The following is a 17130-nucleotide window of genomic DNA, read 5'->3' on the forward strand; positions in this document are numbered from 1 at the left end:
GAAAAACCTACAACCAAGCAAGGATCTGCTTCAGACTGACGGAGAGATCAACAGCTTTACAGACCAGAAAGGGGCATGAAAGAACCTTCTGGGGTGACTCAGTGTTCTGTCTTGTTAGAGAGCCATCAAAACAGACTGAACAGCAGGCTTCAGGTCTGAGCATTTCACTGCCTACAAAGCTGATGTCAGTTAAAAAAAGAAATATGAGCTATTGTTATGATTGTCATTATTTTTTTATGCACCAAGCACTTAAGAGTTGACACTGAAGAGTTGGTTGGTTGACACTTAAGAGCCTTGTAGTCACTGGACTATAAGTGCCATGAGGGCAGGACCCAGCCCCTTTTGCTCCTGTGCCCAGCACAGTGCCTGGCACATAACAGGTGCTCAGTAAGTGCTTGTTGAATGACTTCATGAATGAACAAGAGTGAGCATCTGAAGAGAGAGATAGCAGGAGCGAGGAATTTCTGGCTGGGAGAAACACAGCCCTGGTATTTATAGCCCTCAAGCATCTCTGTTCTGGGTTGCTGGACAAACAGAGGCTCCATTAACACTCAGATCTATGTATTTACAAGACAGCCTGAAGGCTGCTTGGGAACTAATTCGGCATCTCAAGGAAATCATTTGCCTTTAGAAAAGATGTAAATATTCCCCACTCGGCTGCAGAGAATGGCTCCGCTGGGCTCCCAAAAAACAGTCCTTAAGCACATCCTTTAACTCACTCGGAAAGACTTTGTATGGGGAGGCTGGGAGAAAGATCCAGGGAAATAAAGAGAAATTGACATTATTGAGGGCCTACTATGTGTCGGGCCCCATGCTGAGTGCTTTCACACATGCCGTCTCCTTTATTCATTACAAGGAGGAAGCTGACAGGGGTCATTGTCTCCATTTCATAGGTGAGAAAATGGAGGCTGAGAAGAGCCCCAGGTGAGTTACACTTGGTTGGGGTTGGCACCGAAAGCCAGGCCTGCCTGACACCCAGTGGGGGTGTTGACTCAGGCTGTTGTCTTCGCTGGGTGCCCAGGGGCATACCCTTCTCTGAGCTTCAGTGTCCTCATCTGTAAAAAAAAAAGGGGTCCGTGCCTCCATTCCCAGCGCAGAGCCAGGATGACAGCATCCTGAAGGCAGACAGAAGGTACAGGGAGCCACCATCCCTTGGTCCCTCCTGGCTAGGAAGGCATGAGGCAGAGGAGCCCCAGGGAAGGCAGAGATGCACCTGTTTCTCACCTGTCACCTGTCACCTGCCAGATCTCCTGAGTGACCACCTTGTTCTGGTTTGCCTGAGATATTCCCGGTTTTGGCACTGAAAGTCCTGGGTCCCAGGAGCACTCTCAGTCCAGGCAAAGCGGGGTGGTTGGTCACCCTGAGTGGCTCCCCAGTCCTTCCAGAGACTGGATTAGCTTCAAATCATTTCTCTCCAGCTCCAAGTGGCAGCAAGAATTGAAGGGAAAAACCATAGGTTCAGGTCAGCTCTCAGTTTGCTGTGTGACTTTGGGCAACAGATGCTCCCTCTCTGGTCCTGTTTCTGCCTATGAAAAATAATGAGCCAGTCCAATGCATTGGTACCAGCGAGGCCCTGCCAGCTGTGTCTGCTCCGTGGCCTCAGAGAATAGCCCTGTATGCCCCTTCCAGGTGGTCCCCACCTTCCAAACCCACCTTAGGGATGCCTACGCATAGGGATGGTGGGCAACAAATCATGGACCATAGGCCATGGCACCAACCCGCTCTGACTGAGATATCCAATGAACCACCAGTAGCAAGGGTGAACTGTTACTTTCTTTTCTGGAGATTTAAATCTATCTGATGGCTTCTTGTGCTGCAGTAATTTGGTATAAGTCACTCAACCTATTAGGCATGAAACTGGGTTCCTTCAAACAGAGGAAAGAAGCTGGTTGCCCATGGAGCTATCCCCCAAATCCCATCCCATCATTGAGTGGGGCTGTGTGAGATCAGAGCTGACAACAGAGGTGAACCACTGCTGGGGCAGGGCCCTTGCTGAGGGGGGTCACTGCCTGTGACAGAGCTGGAATCCCCTTTCAGCCCATCTCCAGACTGGCCAGAAGACCAGGCCATGGGCTTGGCAGGAGGCCAGTGAACATGGAACTAGTAGGAGTCAGGATCTCTCAACTCTGATCCCAGCTCCTTCACTGCTGACTTGGTCAGTCTCTTGGTTTTGCTGAGCCTCAGTTTCCCCATCTATAAAATGGGAACAGACAAGCTCTAAAAATCAGAGTCTCCTCTTCCAACCAAGGCTTCAAGGAGTTTAAAAAACTGCTCAGTCACAGCTTTAAAAGGGGAAAAGACAGGAATAAACCCAAGCCTGTTCCTAGAGTCTGGGTCCCTCGACATCCAGACAGAGCCGGCAAGGCTGGCTTAGTTTGGTCCGAGGAAGACAGCGAAGGTGAAGTGGTACAATCCACAGGCCTGTTCTCCTAGCCGATCTTGTAGGAAATTACTGTCTATATCACCAAGCTTGGCTCATGGTATTATTACCAAGAATGCCTGGGTTTGGGTCAGAGCTGGGTTCAAATCCCAGATTCCCTGGTCACTCCTCATGTCCTCTCTGAATGCCAACACCTGATTCAATCCCCCTGCCTCTCATTGCCGCCTGCTGCCTGCTGCCTCGTTCGTTTCCCTCTCCCCACACACTGAGCAGTGGAGAACTGTTATTTACTTCATTGTTCAGAGTCAGCTGTCGTCACTGGACTCAGTTCACCAGGGGCGATGCCACTGGGCCTTAAAGGATCCCATCCCCAGCATCCACCCTCCTCCTGCTGCAGACTCCTCCTGGGGATAAGCTGGGGCTGAGGCAAGGCCAAGGGCTTTGGGCAAGTGCAGCTGTGTCCCCCTCCCCTTTGCAGCCAGAGCACGAGGACCACAGACTTTAGATGGGAGCTGGGAAATGGAGAGGGTTAACCCAACCACCCCCTGAGCTCTGCAAACTGAAGGCACGTGCTCTGAGCCTGATGGTGCCCAGGGCTAATGAGCCTGCATGCAGCTGGTTACAAAGCAGTGCTCGGAGTCATTTAAGACTTTTTCTTGTATGTGTAGGATGTGTGGGGTGATTGACAAGGCAACAGACCACCCCTCACCTCCCAGAAGTGATGTCTGAGTACAACCAAGCACAGTGCCTCGCTCCTTGCAGGCGTAAGAGGAGTGGGAGCTGCAATGGTTCTTAACAAAACGTGACAACGTCACTGTCTCACCTGGTCACCAGGCCTGCCGCTGAGCATCCGTCCCTGTGCTCTGAAGGCTGCTGCCCACACTGACAGGTAAATAAATATCCGGGTCTGGGGGTGGGAACACAGCTTAGGCTGCCCATCACTTCTGAAAGACAGCAGTGGGAGCTCAGCCAGGACATTAATCACATCTGGAGCCTCCCGAGGCCGTATGTGACACTCTTCAGCACCTGCCTCTCCTGCTGCCGCAAGTCTCCCCTCTCCTGCTCTTCCCACTTTCAATCTTTGGGTTTGGGAAAGAAAGCAAAACCTCAACTCCTTAGCCCTGAACTGTGCAGCCAGCCAGGGGCCTTGGGACAGGGCTGGGTCTCTGATGGCTTGGGGAGGGATCTGGGCAGGGCTGGGACGGTGCAGACAAGGGAGGATGACCTGGAGCAGGTAGACAACTGACGGGGCATCAGGTAACCTGGCCCGGCCGAGGTATGTATCTTCAAGTTTATTACCTGTCTCCTCCAGGAAACCGCAAGCTTCACGAAGGTAGGCCCTCCGCCCATCCCAGTCTCAGCTTTATCCTCAGTGCCCTGGACATGGGGTGGTAGAAAGGTCAATAAATATTTATTAAATCAAGAAATATTAAATTGAGTTCTAGACTCAGAAATGCCTTTGAGTGTCTTGGGACAGATCTTTTCCATCTCTGAGCCTCCCTTTCCTCACCTGTAAAATTACCATGAGGATTTCTTCTAATCCTGAGCCTAATTTTTTTTTTTTTAAGACCTGGATGCACTGCTAAAAATGACCCCAGGGCTTGGAAAAACAAGAGGAAACATTTGGGGTGGCCACTCCGTCCACCTGGATCTGTGACCTCCAATAGCCTCCCCTTTGAAATCACTTTGGCTCTGCTGACAGGGAAGTCACAGCAGGGCCCAGCCGTTTAGATGGAACCTCTGACTTGGGCATCAGGGAGAAGCGCCTCTGAGCCCAAAGGTCAGTGGTGCCACTGTTGGCTGTGGGCTGACTGTGTGCCAGGCATGTGCCAAGTGCTTCCCAAGAGTTCACTTTTTCACAGGATGCGGGGAGGCTGGGACCAGTTCTAGCCTCATTCCACCGATGAGTAAAGGAGGGCCCAGAAAGAGATGAATTGACAGAGGTCTGGCAGGGGAACTTGGGAGGGAATGGCGGAGCCCAGGGCATGAGCCATTTAGCTTCCCCGAGGAGCCGAAGTGGCAGAAGTGAAGGCTTGCCAGGTGCTTCCTGCACTGGGTCCTGGGCTGAGCTTGCTGTGGATGGGACCTGAGGAGCCACACTAGAATTTCTGGAGTCAGCTTGCAGGGAGGACCACCAAGTTGGGTCAGTGTCTCCTGCGACAGGCTGGGTTGGGTTGTGGGACTCAAGAGGCAGGGGGACAACTGTCGTCTTCTGGGATGTTGAATTGATTTTTTTTTTAATTGAAGTGTAGTCAGTTTACAATGTTGTGTCAATTTCTGGTGTACAGCATAATAGTTCAGCCATACGTATACTCACATACATTCGTTTTCATTCTTTCTCATTATAGGTTACTACAAGATATTGAGTAGTTTCCTGTGCTGCACAGTAGGACCTTGTTGTTTATCTTCTTTACATATATTGGTATCTGCAAATCTCAAACTCCCAATTTATCCCTTCCCACCACCCCAGCCCGGTAACCATAAGTTTGTTTTCTATGTCTATGAATCTGTTTGTTTTGTAAATAAGTTCATTTGTCTTTTTTTTTTTTTTTAGATTCCACATATAAATGGTATCATATGGTATTTTTCTTTCTCTTTCTAGCTTACTTCACTTAGAATGACAGTCTCCAGGTTCATCCATGTTGCTGCAAATGGCATTATTTTATTATTTCATATGGCTGAGTAGTATTCCATTGTATCAATATACCACAACTTCTTATCCAGTCATCTGTCAATGGACATTCAGGTTGTTTCCATGTCTTGTTTATTGTATATAGAGCTGCTATGAACACTGGGGTGCATGTATCTTTCTGAATTAAAGTTCCCTCTGGATATATGTCCAGGAGTAGGATTGCTGGATCATATAGTAAGTCCATTTTTAGTCTTTTGAGGACTCCCCATACTGTTTTCCATATTGGCTGCACCAAACTACATTCCCACCCACAGTGTAGGAGGGTTCCCTTTTCTCCACACCCTCTCCAGCATTTATCGTTTGTGGACTTTCGAATGGTGGCCATTCTGACTGGTGTGAGGTGATACCTCATTGTAGTTTTGATTTGCATTTCTCTGATAATTAGAGATACTGATTACTTTTTCATGTGCCTTTTGGCCATTTGTATGTCATCGAAGAATTGCTTGTTTAGGTCTTCTGACTATTTTGGGGTTGGGTTGTTGGTTTTGTTATTATTGAATTGACTTTTAATGAGCATCTTCAGGGTTTCTGTTTCCTGCCGCACGACAAGGAAAGCTTTGCGGTTATGACTTGGGTTTAACCTTTCTGAGTGCATCGCTCACACAGCACTGATGAATAATGACAGGTTTCTGCCTTTAAAAAAAGGTACTTCATAAAATAAACGTCCAGAAAAATTTTAACAGGAAGCTTACAAGATAATTTCATCTTTTATTTTCCCTTATAGCACGTCTCACTGACAACGTGTTTTCTTGCTTATTGTCTGTCTTCCCAGCGAGGATGTTGCCTCCAGAGGGGCTCTGCCTGCTCTCCGTGGATTCCCCCGTGTGGGGACCAGTACCTGCAGCTTAGCAGGTGCTCAACAAATATTGGCTGGATGAGTAATCCTGCTGGCACAGGAGGAGAAGCTCATGGAAACGCACAGGTTCCAGGCCCTAAAACTGCCAGGAAGGCAGTGGGAATCTTTCCCTGATTTCCCTACTTGCCTTTGCAGACCAAGCTGGGAGCTTGGGACATGTTTATCCAATCACTAAGTGATTAATAATTATCATTATTAATAAATTAAATCGCCACCTTCTTTTGCACAGCAAGTGTCATGGGCTGAATTGTGACTGATACAAAATTTGTATGTTGAAGACCTAAGACCCATAACGTCAGAATGGGACCTTTAAAGATGTGATTAAGTTCAAGTGAGGCCCTGAGGGCGGGCCCCAATCCACCCTGCCTGGCATCAGACACAGAGACACACCAGGGACGTGTGGGCACAGAGGAAAGAGCAAGTGAGGACACAGCAAGAAGGTGGCTGTCAGCCAGCCAAGGAGAGAGGCCAGACCTGAGGCACCTCGGTGTTAAGACTCCAGCCTCCAGAACTGGGAGAAAATAAATCCCTGTTGTTCAAGCCCTGCTAGCTCGTTGTGTTTTGTTGTAGCAGCTCCAGCAGACTGATGCAGCCTGCTACACTTTCGCAAAGCCCATCAGATTCTAATAACTGTTCTTCCCATTGCTAAGATGAGGAGCCTGAGGCCCAGTGAGAGACTTCTCCAAGGCTTCAAGACTCCGTGGGTCTCACCACAGGAAGACCACGGCCGTGTCTGCTCCCACCCTTACCCTCCACCCCAATGTTGGGCAGGCTTTGGATTGCCAGAGCCTCTGATTCGCTGCAGGGATCCTGGATGTCCCCTCCTCATGCCCCAACTCTCTCCTGTGATCTGGGGCCACTCCTGTGAATGGCAGGCTAGTGGTCAATGCTCCTTAAATATATATATATACACGATGGATTTGTCTATTGACTCACCAAGCGGTGAGTTCCTGCATCCGAGGAAACACAGTCCACTATTCTACTGACTTGCCCCACTAGAAAGATGGGGAGATGGCGAGGTCTTCCAGGGAGGGCAGCCAGTGAATTTCCCTTCTGCCCCATCTCTCCTCCCCTTCCCACTTCTACCCAGAACCTCTGGGGAGGATGCTCAGAGCTGAGATCTCCCCTTCTTGGAGTGAGCACCAACTGGTAAGTTGTTATGGCTTGAACTGTGTCCCTCAACTCCCTCCCCATCAAAGATACCCTAACCCCCAGTAACTCTGGATGTGACCTTATCTGGGGATAGGGTCTTGGCACAGGTAATCAAGTTAAGATGAGGAGAGGGTGGGCCTAATATGGCCATGTCCTCACAAAAGGAGATCTGGACATGGAGACAGACAAGCACAGGAGGAAGAGGATGTAGAGACAGGGGTAAGACAGCCACATGCAAGCCAAGAGGGGGCCCTGAAGATACTCAGAAGGAACCAACCCTGCCTACACCTTGATTTTGGACTTCCAGCCTCCAGAACTTCAAGACAGTTAGGTTTCTGTGGTTGAGGTCACCTCACAAAGCTAGGTGCTCTGTTACAGCAGCCCTGGCAAATGAACACACCAGTGATCCCAACAGGCCTTTCCCTCCCCTGAGGGAGGGGGCCCGGGAACAGAGGTTCACATGGGGGAGAACATGGGGTCTGTGCCGCCGGGAACTGAAAGGGAAGCAGCATTGGTTTCCTAATGCAGGCATAAGCTAGTTCTGCCTTTGTAAAAAGGGACTAGTATGTGCACTTATTTCTTGGGACTTTTTGTAAAGTCTCAGTGAGAGGCCCCATGTAAAAGCCCAGCACGGTGGCCAGCACACAGTATGCGATCAGTGAGCAGCAGCCAATAGTGTTACTGACACTGCAAGGATGTTTGAAAAAGCAGGTGTCCAGGCTGCCAGTGTCCCTCTGCAAGTGTTGTTTATGGTCCACGTGCGCATTTGTGTTGGTACAGGGTATGGGGTATATGTGAGGAGGTGTGCGAGGGGCTGTGGGAACAGATGGTCATGGGTTCTGGAATGCTTCTGTGGGTGGATTTGCAGGGATGCATACATGTCTGTGTGTCATGGGCATTCAAGGTGTATGGGCCACTGACTCGTTCTGTGGATTTGTCATTCATTCATTCATCAAAACTCCTTGAATGCTTTCACATCTACACACAACGCAGGTAGGGAAATACGATAGAGATAAACATAGGAATTAAGGGAGAATGGAGAAAGAGCCTTTATTTCAGTTTGATGTAGCCGGGAAGACTTCCTGGAGGAGGCGACAACTTAAGCTGAACCTGGCCAAGTGAAACGACGCAAGGCCATTGTGTGTAGACACATAAGGTGAGAAATAACTGTGCATCTGAAATGACAAACAGCTTGGGTTGGTTCGCTTCCTCGGAACCTTTCTACCCCCAAGCTGCACCCCATCAACTCCCCAGAGTCCCAGGTAACATGATCACAGAACAGAGAAAGCACAGATGCCAAGGAGCCAATGCTTTATTTTGTACAGACCTAGTGTGCTAGGAGCCCCATGCCCTACAGGATGCACCTCTACTGGGCACCTCAGCCTCTTGAGGGCGGCCATGCTGGCTCTGGACCCAGGGCTCCTGGAGAGGTCTAGCAGGTCTCCCTCTGGACAGTCGTGGAGGTGGGAAGTCTTTGAGGGCAGTGCATCTCAGGAGGCTGGAAACAAGCGCAGGTCAGAGCTGATACACGGACACAGGACGTGAGTTTTGGTGATGGAGACCCAGAGTCCCGCATTCCCAGATGGTGTTACCGCAGCGATGCCACTGAGAGGAATGAGAGTGGAGGGGACAGAAGGGAAATGAGTAGAGGGAACCTGAGACAGAGAACCCGCAGGGCCACCATTTCCAAGGGCAGGACAACCTGACATGTGCCGCAGCCACTGGGTGTGGGCTCTGGGCTAAGGTCATATGTGTCATGTTACTTTAGGTAGTTGGTAACATTAGCCCCATTTTCCAGCTGAGAACACAGAAGCTGAGCAACGTCGCATCTCTTGCCCAAGGTCTCATGACCAGCTACTGAGAAGAACTGAGCTCTGGGGGCCTGTGTGGTTCTGAACCCCATAATACATCTGCCTCACAGAGAACAGGGCTGTGTTGTTGAGCTAAGGACTCCAGCGTGCAAGTCAAAGGCGGAGGAGATTTTTAGGCAGGCGCTTTGTTATCACGGCGAGTGCTGCTGGGAGCGGGGCAGGGGAGCTGAACTTTAAAAAAAACTGGCAGAGACAAGATGTTCTGTGACAATGACGTCTGCTAAGGACTGCTCCCCTTCCGGACATGTGCCCTTTACTTGGCCTTTGAAACTGCGTTCTGTGTCCCCGAGAGCATAATAATGTAAATGAATATCAGATCTCTCCTCGGTAATTGAGAGCGGAGAGAAGGCCACGTTAAGTCAAATTAATTTGCTCTGATCCTGTCCAAGCCCATCTTCACGGAAGGGGCAACGGCTTTTTGATGGGCTGAGGAGACTCTCCAAGTACTGAGTCTCTAGAAGTGGAAGATGTGTGGCTTGTTTTGGTCCAAGAGGCCTCTGAAAGGAGGGTCGGTGGCTGAGGCCAGGTGTGGGCTGAGCACCACGTGTGACCACTCGACCACCTGAGCCTCGAGCCGCTGCGAGTTCTGAGATTTACGGAGGCTGTGGGCTGTCACCGGGATGTGGGTGTGCGCTGCATCTGAACCTGGAGGGCAGCTTACTCCTCCACTGCCTCCCAGCCCGCCTGACAGGGCTCTGCATTTCAGTCGGGAGTCCTAAAGTTTGAAACGTGCCTCATGAGGGGGAGTAAGTGGCTGGCCCCACCTCAGGGTAAAGAGGACAGAACCAGAAGTTAGGGTGGCTGGGCTGGCGGCAGACTCACTGGGTGATCTTGAAGTCTCAAGATTTGTTGAGTGAGGCTGGAGTCTGAGTTCCAATCTCCCTTCAGATTTATGATCCTAAAGTCTGGCCTCAACAGAGACCACCTCTTTTAAGATGCAGCTCCATCAATGTGGCTCTGAGTTGAGCCCAAAGAGGCCTGGAATATGTACCTGAGAAACAATGTTACCAATAAAAGTGTGGATTCCGGAATTCTGAATCCCAGTTCTGCCTGGGTGATTTTGTACAAGCGACTTACCTCTTTGATTCTCAGTTTGTCAACCTGTGAAATGGGAATAAATACTACACACCATTTCTTGGGGTTACTGTGGGTACTACGTGACTACCTGATACACACACTCAGTACAGGTAAGCCGTTATGAGCAATGCATTCCTCCTCCTCCCTTTACTGCAGATAAGTACCAGGATTATCATGGGAGCAGGAAAGAGAAGCATGGCTCACTGTCACCCTGTGACCTTTGCAGTTGTCCCCTCTCCCCCTTCGCTGGGCCCATTTCTCTCTATACATTTAGAGTAAGAGTTAGACTTCACCACTGTCAAGGCCTCTTCCACCCTGGCCTGACCCTCCCACCACCCACCCAGAATCTCCCATCCTCTGTGGACAGAGGCCAGCATGCTCCCCAGTATCCAAAGAGTGGAGTGCTGGAAAGAGAATGAGGCAAGGGCTGAGGGGGGAGGCAGGGAGACTTTAAAAGCCCAGCACCTTCTTCAGCATCGCCCCACAGGACCCTCATGCCTTCTGATGGGTCTGCAAGATGCAAAGAAACTGATGGCATCGAGCGAGGGCTTCTGATAAGTTTTGTGTTTATCAGCAACATGCTATTTGCATAAATAGCCACGCATTATTTCACTGAAAACCCTCGTCTTTAGAGAAATCAGCCATGGCATTAAAGGCAGTAGCAGCAACTGGTTTCCTCCAGGACGCCAGACCCAGGTGGACGCCCTCATTTCATTCCCCAAGCAGAACAGCCCCAGCCCGCTGCTTTTACCTGAGCTGCTCCCTACTTCTGCAGGTACTTCTTCATGATGCTCTCCACGTCCTCGTCCTTCCTCCCTGCCCCGAGCTCTCTGGTCTCCGGGGACGTTCGCTCACCACCGTCACCCTCCAGCTGCGGGACTCTAGGCCGACTCTTGATGCTGTCAGCGCTTTTGAAGGACACAATGGAGCTGGAGGAGGAGGACGAGTCAGAGAGGTGAGCAGGGTCTTCCCTGGACTCGGGGCTCTTTTTCAAAATGGTGGTGATCCCTGAGAGAAAGCCCCGGTCCGCCTCTTCTGTCTCAAAGTGGACACTTGAATGCTGTGAACTGTCTTGCCCATCTCTGGCCGCTCTCGCCAAGGACATAGGCATCTCGGGCTTCCGGATGGCCGGGAGGAAGTCATCGAAATTCACTTTGGTCTTGCGTTCATAGTTGAGGTTCGGGACCTTCCAGCTGAATGGGTCACTGCCCAAGGGGTCCTCCATCAGGTGGGCGAACTGGCGGTTCTGGAAGACCAGTGGCTCCTTCCCGAGGTCCAGACAGCCTGCGTCGTCCAGCGAGGACTCCAGGCAGCGCCTCCGAGGGCGCAGCGTGGGCGACAAGAACGAGTCCCTGGGTGCAGATGGGGAGCTGGGTTTCCTCCCCGGGCCCGGTCCCGACTCTAAGAGGGACTCGCAGGAACTGAACCGGGTCTTCTGCTTCTCGGGCAGCAGGCTGGGGCCCCCTATGCTCCCAAAAGAGATGCACTTAAGGCTGGTGGAGCGCAGGAGGCCGGCCGAGGACCCGGCGGTGCCCGCCGTGTCCAGGGGTGACTCTGCCCCAGACCTCAGCGAGAGGGTCCCCTCGTCACTGCCTGCCCTGGCCCTCCTCAGCGCGGATGCCCCGGTGGTCTGGTAGATGGGGAGAGTGGGCCCGTCTTCCAGGCCCAACGGCGACCCCCGGCCTCTCTGTGCCCTCCTCCTCCGGAGGCCTTCCACGAACTCCGACAGGGCGGCGGACGGACTCGGCAGCTTGTCCCTGGACAGCGGGGACGTGTCTCTACTACGGCTAGATGGGGAGGAAGACGGGGAGGAAGACAGCGCTCCCGACCTCTCTGGAGGCTTTCTCTGGACGCCACACTCTTCGCCATCTCCAGAGTGGGAGGACTTCCTCCGGCGGAGGGAGAGGGGAGACACGGCCTTGTCCCCCGAGGTCTGGCTGCGAAAGTCCCGGGCCCCGCCCAGTGCCGATGAGCGCTGGGTCCGCTCGGCATCACCCGCCTCCTCGTGCAGCCTGCCCGGAGAAGAAAACCACCGTCAGTACACATTGGGCGATTCAGACAATTTGCGCCACTGGTGTGAGATCCCCTGAGCACGGGCACTAATACTATTCATGAACTGGGTGATTTAATGCACAAACTCAAGCCATGTAAATGATTTCTCGTACCTTTCTGAAATGCAATTTCTGTCTATAATTAAACCCAGCTAAGTACATTTGAGTAGATTAAAACTGTAGCTCTGACGGATGACTTAGATTTACGAGGCATCATATCTGACACAAGAGGACCTAGCATCCCACAGCCTACCGTGAAGTAAGTAATTTGCTTCTTGAAGACTCGAGGGGGTCCTGCAGGAGGTTTATTTAGGGCCCAGCCCAGAGGACAGCCTCACCAAGCAGAGCTTCCGAGAGCCAGTGACCCAAAAATGCATCTGAATGACATGCTCTGGGACACCCCTGATCGTTTCTTGGGATGGGATGGGGGTAGGGGTTAAAAAAAAAAAAAAAAGAAAGTCCTTCAAAAGGGAAAGATTTACCTGAAATCAAGACTATACACCAGAGAACAGAAGCTTTCTATTCTGGGACAAACCAGACAGAGGCAAAACCACTCTGCCTCTGAGAAGTGGGAATCTCACAGCGGGGGGAATTATAGGCTGCAAAATGAAAATGAAGAGCGTGGCTTAAAGGAGAGAGACCGGAGTCCATCAACCATTCCTTTAATAAATAAAATCTATTTGTCCTCCCTCTAAGACAAATGACCCCCTTCCCTCCCACCAGCAGAGTTATAATTTATAAAAAAGCAAAAGGGGTGCCAGATGTCAGAGTCTGGGCATGGCAATGGGGGCCAGGGGCTGGGCCTGAGGAAGGCAGGGTGCAGGGGTGATGCAGGTTCCCAGTCGTCAGGCCGTGCCCCTGCTTGCTGCTCTGTTACGATAGGAAAGATTATTATGAAAGGTTCAGCCCTCTACACATAAAGGTTGGTATTCTGGTATGAGACTTTGAGGAAGGTGTCCTGCTCACCACAGTCTGGTATCACCAGCCCCATCCCCGATTACGTAGGACAGTTTAGAAGGAAAACAGCTGACCACAATGACCAAGAGGGCTTTTGAATCTCTGAAGGAGCCAAACCCACAGCCTTAGGAGGTGATGCCCAGAGGAGAGAGGAGGATACAGATAAGGTAGGGGATTGGTGTCTTTTTCAGGGACATGGGTAGGGACCTAGACACTGCCTTCCTGAGCTCCTACCAACCCATATGCCTCTCTCTTCTGATGCTGGCAGGAGCCTCTCCTGCCCCAGGACCATGGTGATGGGAGGTTGCCATGGTGATGATGCTCTGTGAAAAGGTTCCACAAATGATGGGCACAGGACTGGCTGTGCTCATCTGTCCCTCCTTATGCCATCAGCTAGGTGGCGAGGGTCAATGTCACAGTCTGGGGGCAGTGAGGAGGCCATAAGATCCATCCCAAGGTAGAGGTGTGGATGCACTGCCTCCCTCACCCACTCTCCCCACCAGCCTCAGTCCTTCTCCTGGGGGCTCTGGCTCCCAACTCCCTCCCCAACCTCCTGTCTCATGACTTGGCCCCTTGCTCACTCTGCTCCAGCCACACCAGTCTCCGGGGACAGGCCACACCCTTCCTAACTCTGGGATTTGCTGTTCCCTGTGCCAGAAGCACTCCTACATCCTTCCAGTCCTGGTCATCGTGCTGACCTCATGGGGACATCAGTGGGTGGAAGAAAAGCCCTGGGCTCAGTGCCTGGCACCTAGTGCCTCAAATAATGATTAAGAGTTATGATTAATCATTAATAATCAATAATGAATGGCTATGAATCATTAATAATTAGCAGTTAGTGCTCATTATGATGACAACTAACACTCTGAATCTCCAGAGCCTAACCCACCACTGGACACCGCGGAAGTCTCAGCTGAAGTTCCAGGAGGGCAGGTGACCTTTCGCGTCCTCACTCCTGAGAAAGGCTGGTCCCCATGTGCTCAAACAAAAGCCACACAATTTGCCCGGAGCAGCTGCTCCCTTCCCATTTCTTGTATGTCACCTTCCGTCTCCGTCACGGCTGGACCCAGGCTGGGAAAGGAGCTGGAGCGCTCCCGTGTCACTACCAGAAAGGGCGTCTGTCAGCACCGTCACTTTGGAATCACTCCCTAATACATGGCAGGATGGCATTCACAGCCTTTCTTTTTTGTTTTGTGTTATTTTTCTTTCTTTCTTTTTTTTTTTAATAAACAGCTTGGAGCTGCCAGGGACAGTGGGCGGCTGCAGGGCTGACAGAAGTCATTTCCGTCCTGTCTTGGCCCTGGAGGAGGCAGCCGTGATGAATGTGTCCTGGGCACTCAGTCTCATTCATCACCTGCCATGTGGGGAGGGCGGCATCCTGGGCTCCTGTCCCCAAATCTCCCAGGACTGTGCCATCCCACGCGCCCTAGCTCCCCTCTCCGGGGCTGGCTGCAGAGGCCAAGACAGGGAACGAGGGAAGGGAGGGGAGAGAAGCAACAGGAGGAGGAGGGAGCAGGGAGGGAAAGTGGGGGAGAGAAGAGGAGGAGGAAGAGTAGCAGGAGGAGAGAAAGTAGGAAACAAGAGCAGAAGGAGAGGAGGTGGGGGAAGCACCGCTCCCAGCCCATGCTGACAAGACCTTGCCAGTCTCATTTCTGCACCTGAGCTGGCACGGTGCCCAGCACGCAGTGGACGCTCAGTAAGTGCTGCTGAACAGAGTCAAGTGCACCTTGGAAACCAGGTCTCGAGGGAAGAGGAAGTAGGTAGGATGAGGGAGGTGGAGGGATGGGTAAAGAGAAGCGGGGAGAAGCAGAAGCAGGACCGAGAGAGGCTGCAGTGAGCGCGTGGGGGAGGGGGGAGAGGGAGCAACCAAGGCCACGGGGCAGCGGAGGCAGAGGGCTGACAGGGGAGGGCCGTAGACGGGGTGCGGGCTGGCAGCCAAGGATCCACCCTCCTCATCTTTGACCAAAAGGTGGGCCAGGTAGGGGGTGCACAGAGGTGTCAGCAGCCCAGGAGTGGGGTCTGGAGGTTCCAGCCTGAGTGCTGCTGTCCAGACACAGGACACAGGCTTGCTGGGCTGAGCCCCAGGGGACCCGGCTGTGCCAGACCAAGGGAGACCTGCCTTCCTTCCTGAGGCCCACTAGGTGCAGCATCTTCCGGAAGGTGTGAAACCAAAAGGTCACAGCACAGCCACTCGAGCCCCAGCCCGGCTGTCACCACTGGTGATGGGCCCAAGGGTTGATGTTGAGGGGGCGAGGTGGGCAGGGCTCCACCTTTCTGGAATAGTCTGGTGTTGCCTTCAGAGACTGCTGGGGGGCTTGGAACCAGAACACAGGCCAAGCAGTGTTGATTCCTGGGGGGCCAGAGGGGAGTGGGAGTCGGGGCAGAGTCAGGGGTGGGAAGGGGAGACAGGGAAGGGAGGCGGGAGAGGGAGAGAAGAAAGGAAGGAAGAAAGGGAGAAGTCTTGGCTAAGCACTGCCTCCTGGGTTCACCATTCAGAAATCCACCCACGTCTGTCTCTGCGACATCTCTATTTCCTGTCTGCTTCACTGCTCCAAGTAAGAAGTCTGTTTCTGCATGAAGACCGCCAAACTTAACCTGAACCTAGACGCCCTCTTGCAAGCTTCAGGGTGTGGGCCTAGCTCTGCTGTGAGGCGGGGCAGCCTTGCCCTGGCTCTGGCGTTTCAAACACACACTGCTGTCCTCATGCAGGGTCTGGGAAGACTCATTTCCCCACTGTCCTCACAGACCGGCTCGGCTCCGATGGAACTCCCTCCCATTGGCACCACATGATGGATGGGTGGCGGCTAATCAAGATGTCACTGGGGCTGCCTCCCAGAGCCTTGGCCAGGGAGCAAGGTGATGGATGGGAAGCTCTCTGATTCACTGGGAGACAGGTGTGGACACATGCTAGGCAAGGGCACTGTGATTCTCTGATAAAGGACTCTGAAAACAGCTTGGGAAATTCTGCACCTGCCCCTTAGTCTATCCAGAAAGAAGACTTTCAGTATACCTGCATGGTAAGGAGCCAGCAGGCACTGCGGGGGCATCCAAGCACACAAAGGCCAGGCTGGTCCCGTAACAGTCACCCCTGGCTGAGCACACACTGTGTGTCAGGCACCATGCTGGTGCCGTGGACACAAGGGAGGACAAATGGAAGGGCCCTGCCTGTGTGGAGCTGACTGTCACACCCATTTATAACCTCTACAGCGACCCTGGGAGGTAGGGGTTACGGGCTCCGGGCACAGCGAGGCTGGGTGCCCTCTGCACGCACACTTGATTGGAAGTGGCAGAAGGGGAGTTCCAACTCCACAGCCAGCATCACCCTTTTCTGGAAACTTCCTCCAGACCCTGTGATGTGATGCAGTGTTAAGAGTACCTCCTACATCACCTCGCCCAGATAACATCTGTCCCTTGGATTCTAGTCTGTTCTTCCACTCACTACTTTTGGCAGAGTCACCTAACTTCCCTAGGCCTCAGTTTCCTCAGCTATAAAATGGGGGGGATCTAGGTTAGCCCTGTGATGATGTGGAGACAAGAGCTCCAGGAGGGCAGGAGTTTCTGTCTGTTGCATTTACGCTACACCTCGTGCCTAGAATGGTGTCAGAGCACACAGTAGGTGTTCAGTAAACATGTGCTGAATGGATGAGTGAAGTGTGTATGTATGTATGTATGTGTATGTGTGTATGTGTGTGTGTGTGTGTGTGTGTGTGTGTGTGTGTGTGTAAATGCTCTATTTGGCTTAGATTTATGAAGGCTTATTAGGTAAATCAGGATATGACCATCCAGAAATAACAGAATTTCCACTCTTCTTTATCTGCAAGGATAAGAATCTGGGCTTCAGAGAACAAGACAGGCCTGGGGTTCAGATCCTGGCTCTGCCCCTTCCTGGCCATCTTGTGAAGCCTGGCTGTCAGAGTAGGAACGAAAATGCCAGATGCCACAGCATCCTGTGAGGAAGCAGAGATGATACATGGAATTGGTATGGCCAGTACCCTGAGCGTGGCCCATGTACACCTCCATCTGCCCCCAGCTCTTCATGCCAAGTGGAGCCTGGTGCAATTAAACGTGCGAGCGTTACTTATCATTTCAAAACA

General features: G+C 52.1%; 1 protein-coding gene across 4 annotated transcripts in view; it reads right to left on the minus strand.

The window, feature by feature from the left end:
• Positions 1–8374: 8374 nt before the first annotated feature.
• The window catches only part of MYO18B (myosin XVIIIB), a 215617-nt gene continuing 206861 nt past the window's right edge, over positions 8375–17130 (minus strand). For all 4 annotated transcript variants that reach the window (XM_032472209.1, XM_032472207.1, XM_032472208.1 and 1 more), the window contains 2 exons: positions 10780–12040; positions 8375–8685 (listed from right to left, as the gene is read on the minus strand). In XM_032472209.1, the coding sequence (XP_032328100.1) occupies positions 10792–12040 (1249 nt within the window). In that variant the 3' untranslated portion in view covers positions 8375–8685; positions 10780–10791. The remainder of the gene's footprint in view (positions 8686–10779; positions 12041–17130) is intronic.

Source organism: Camelus ferus, chromosome 32 (assembly GCF_009834535.1).
Source record: "Camelus ferus isolate YT-003-E chromosome 32, BCGSAC_Cfer_1.0, whole genome shotgun sequence".
Lineage (NCBI taxonomy): Eukaryota > Metazoa > Chordata > Mammalia > Artiodactyla > Camelidae > Camelus > Camelus ferus.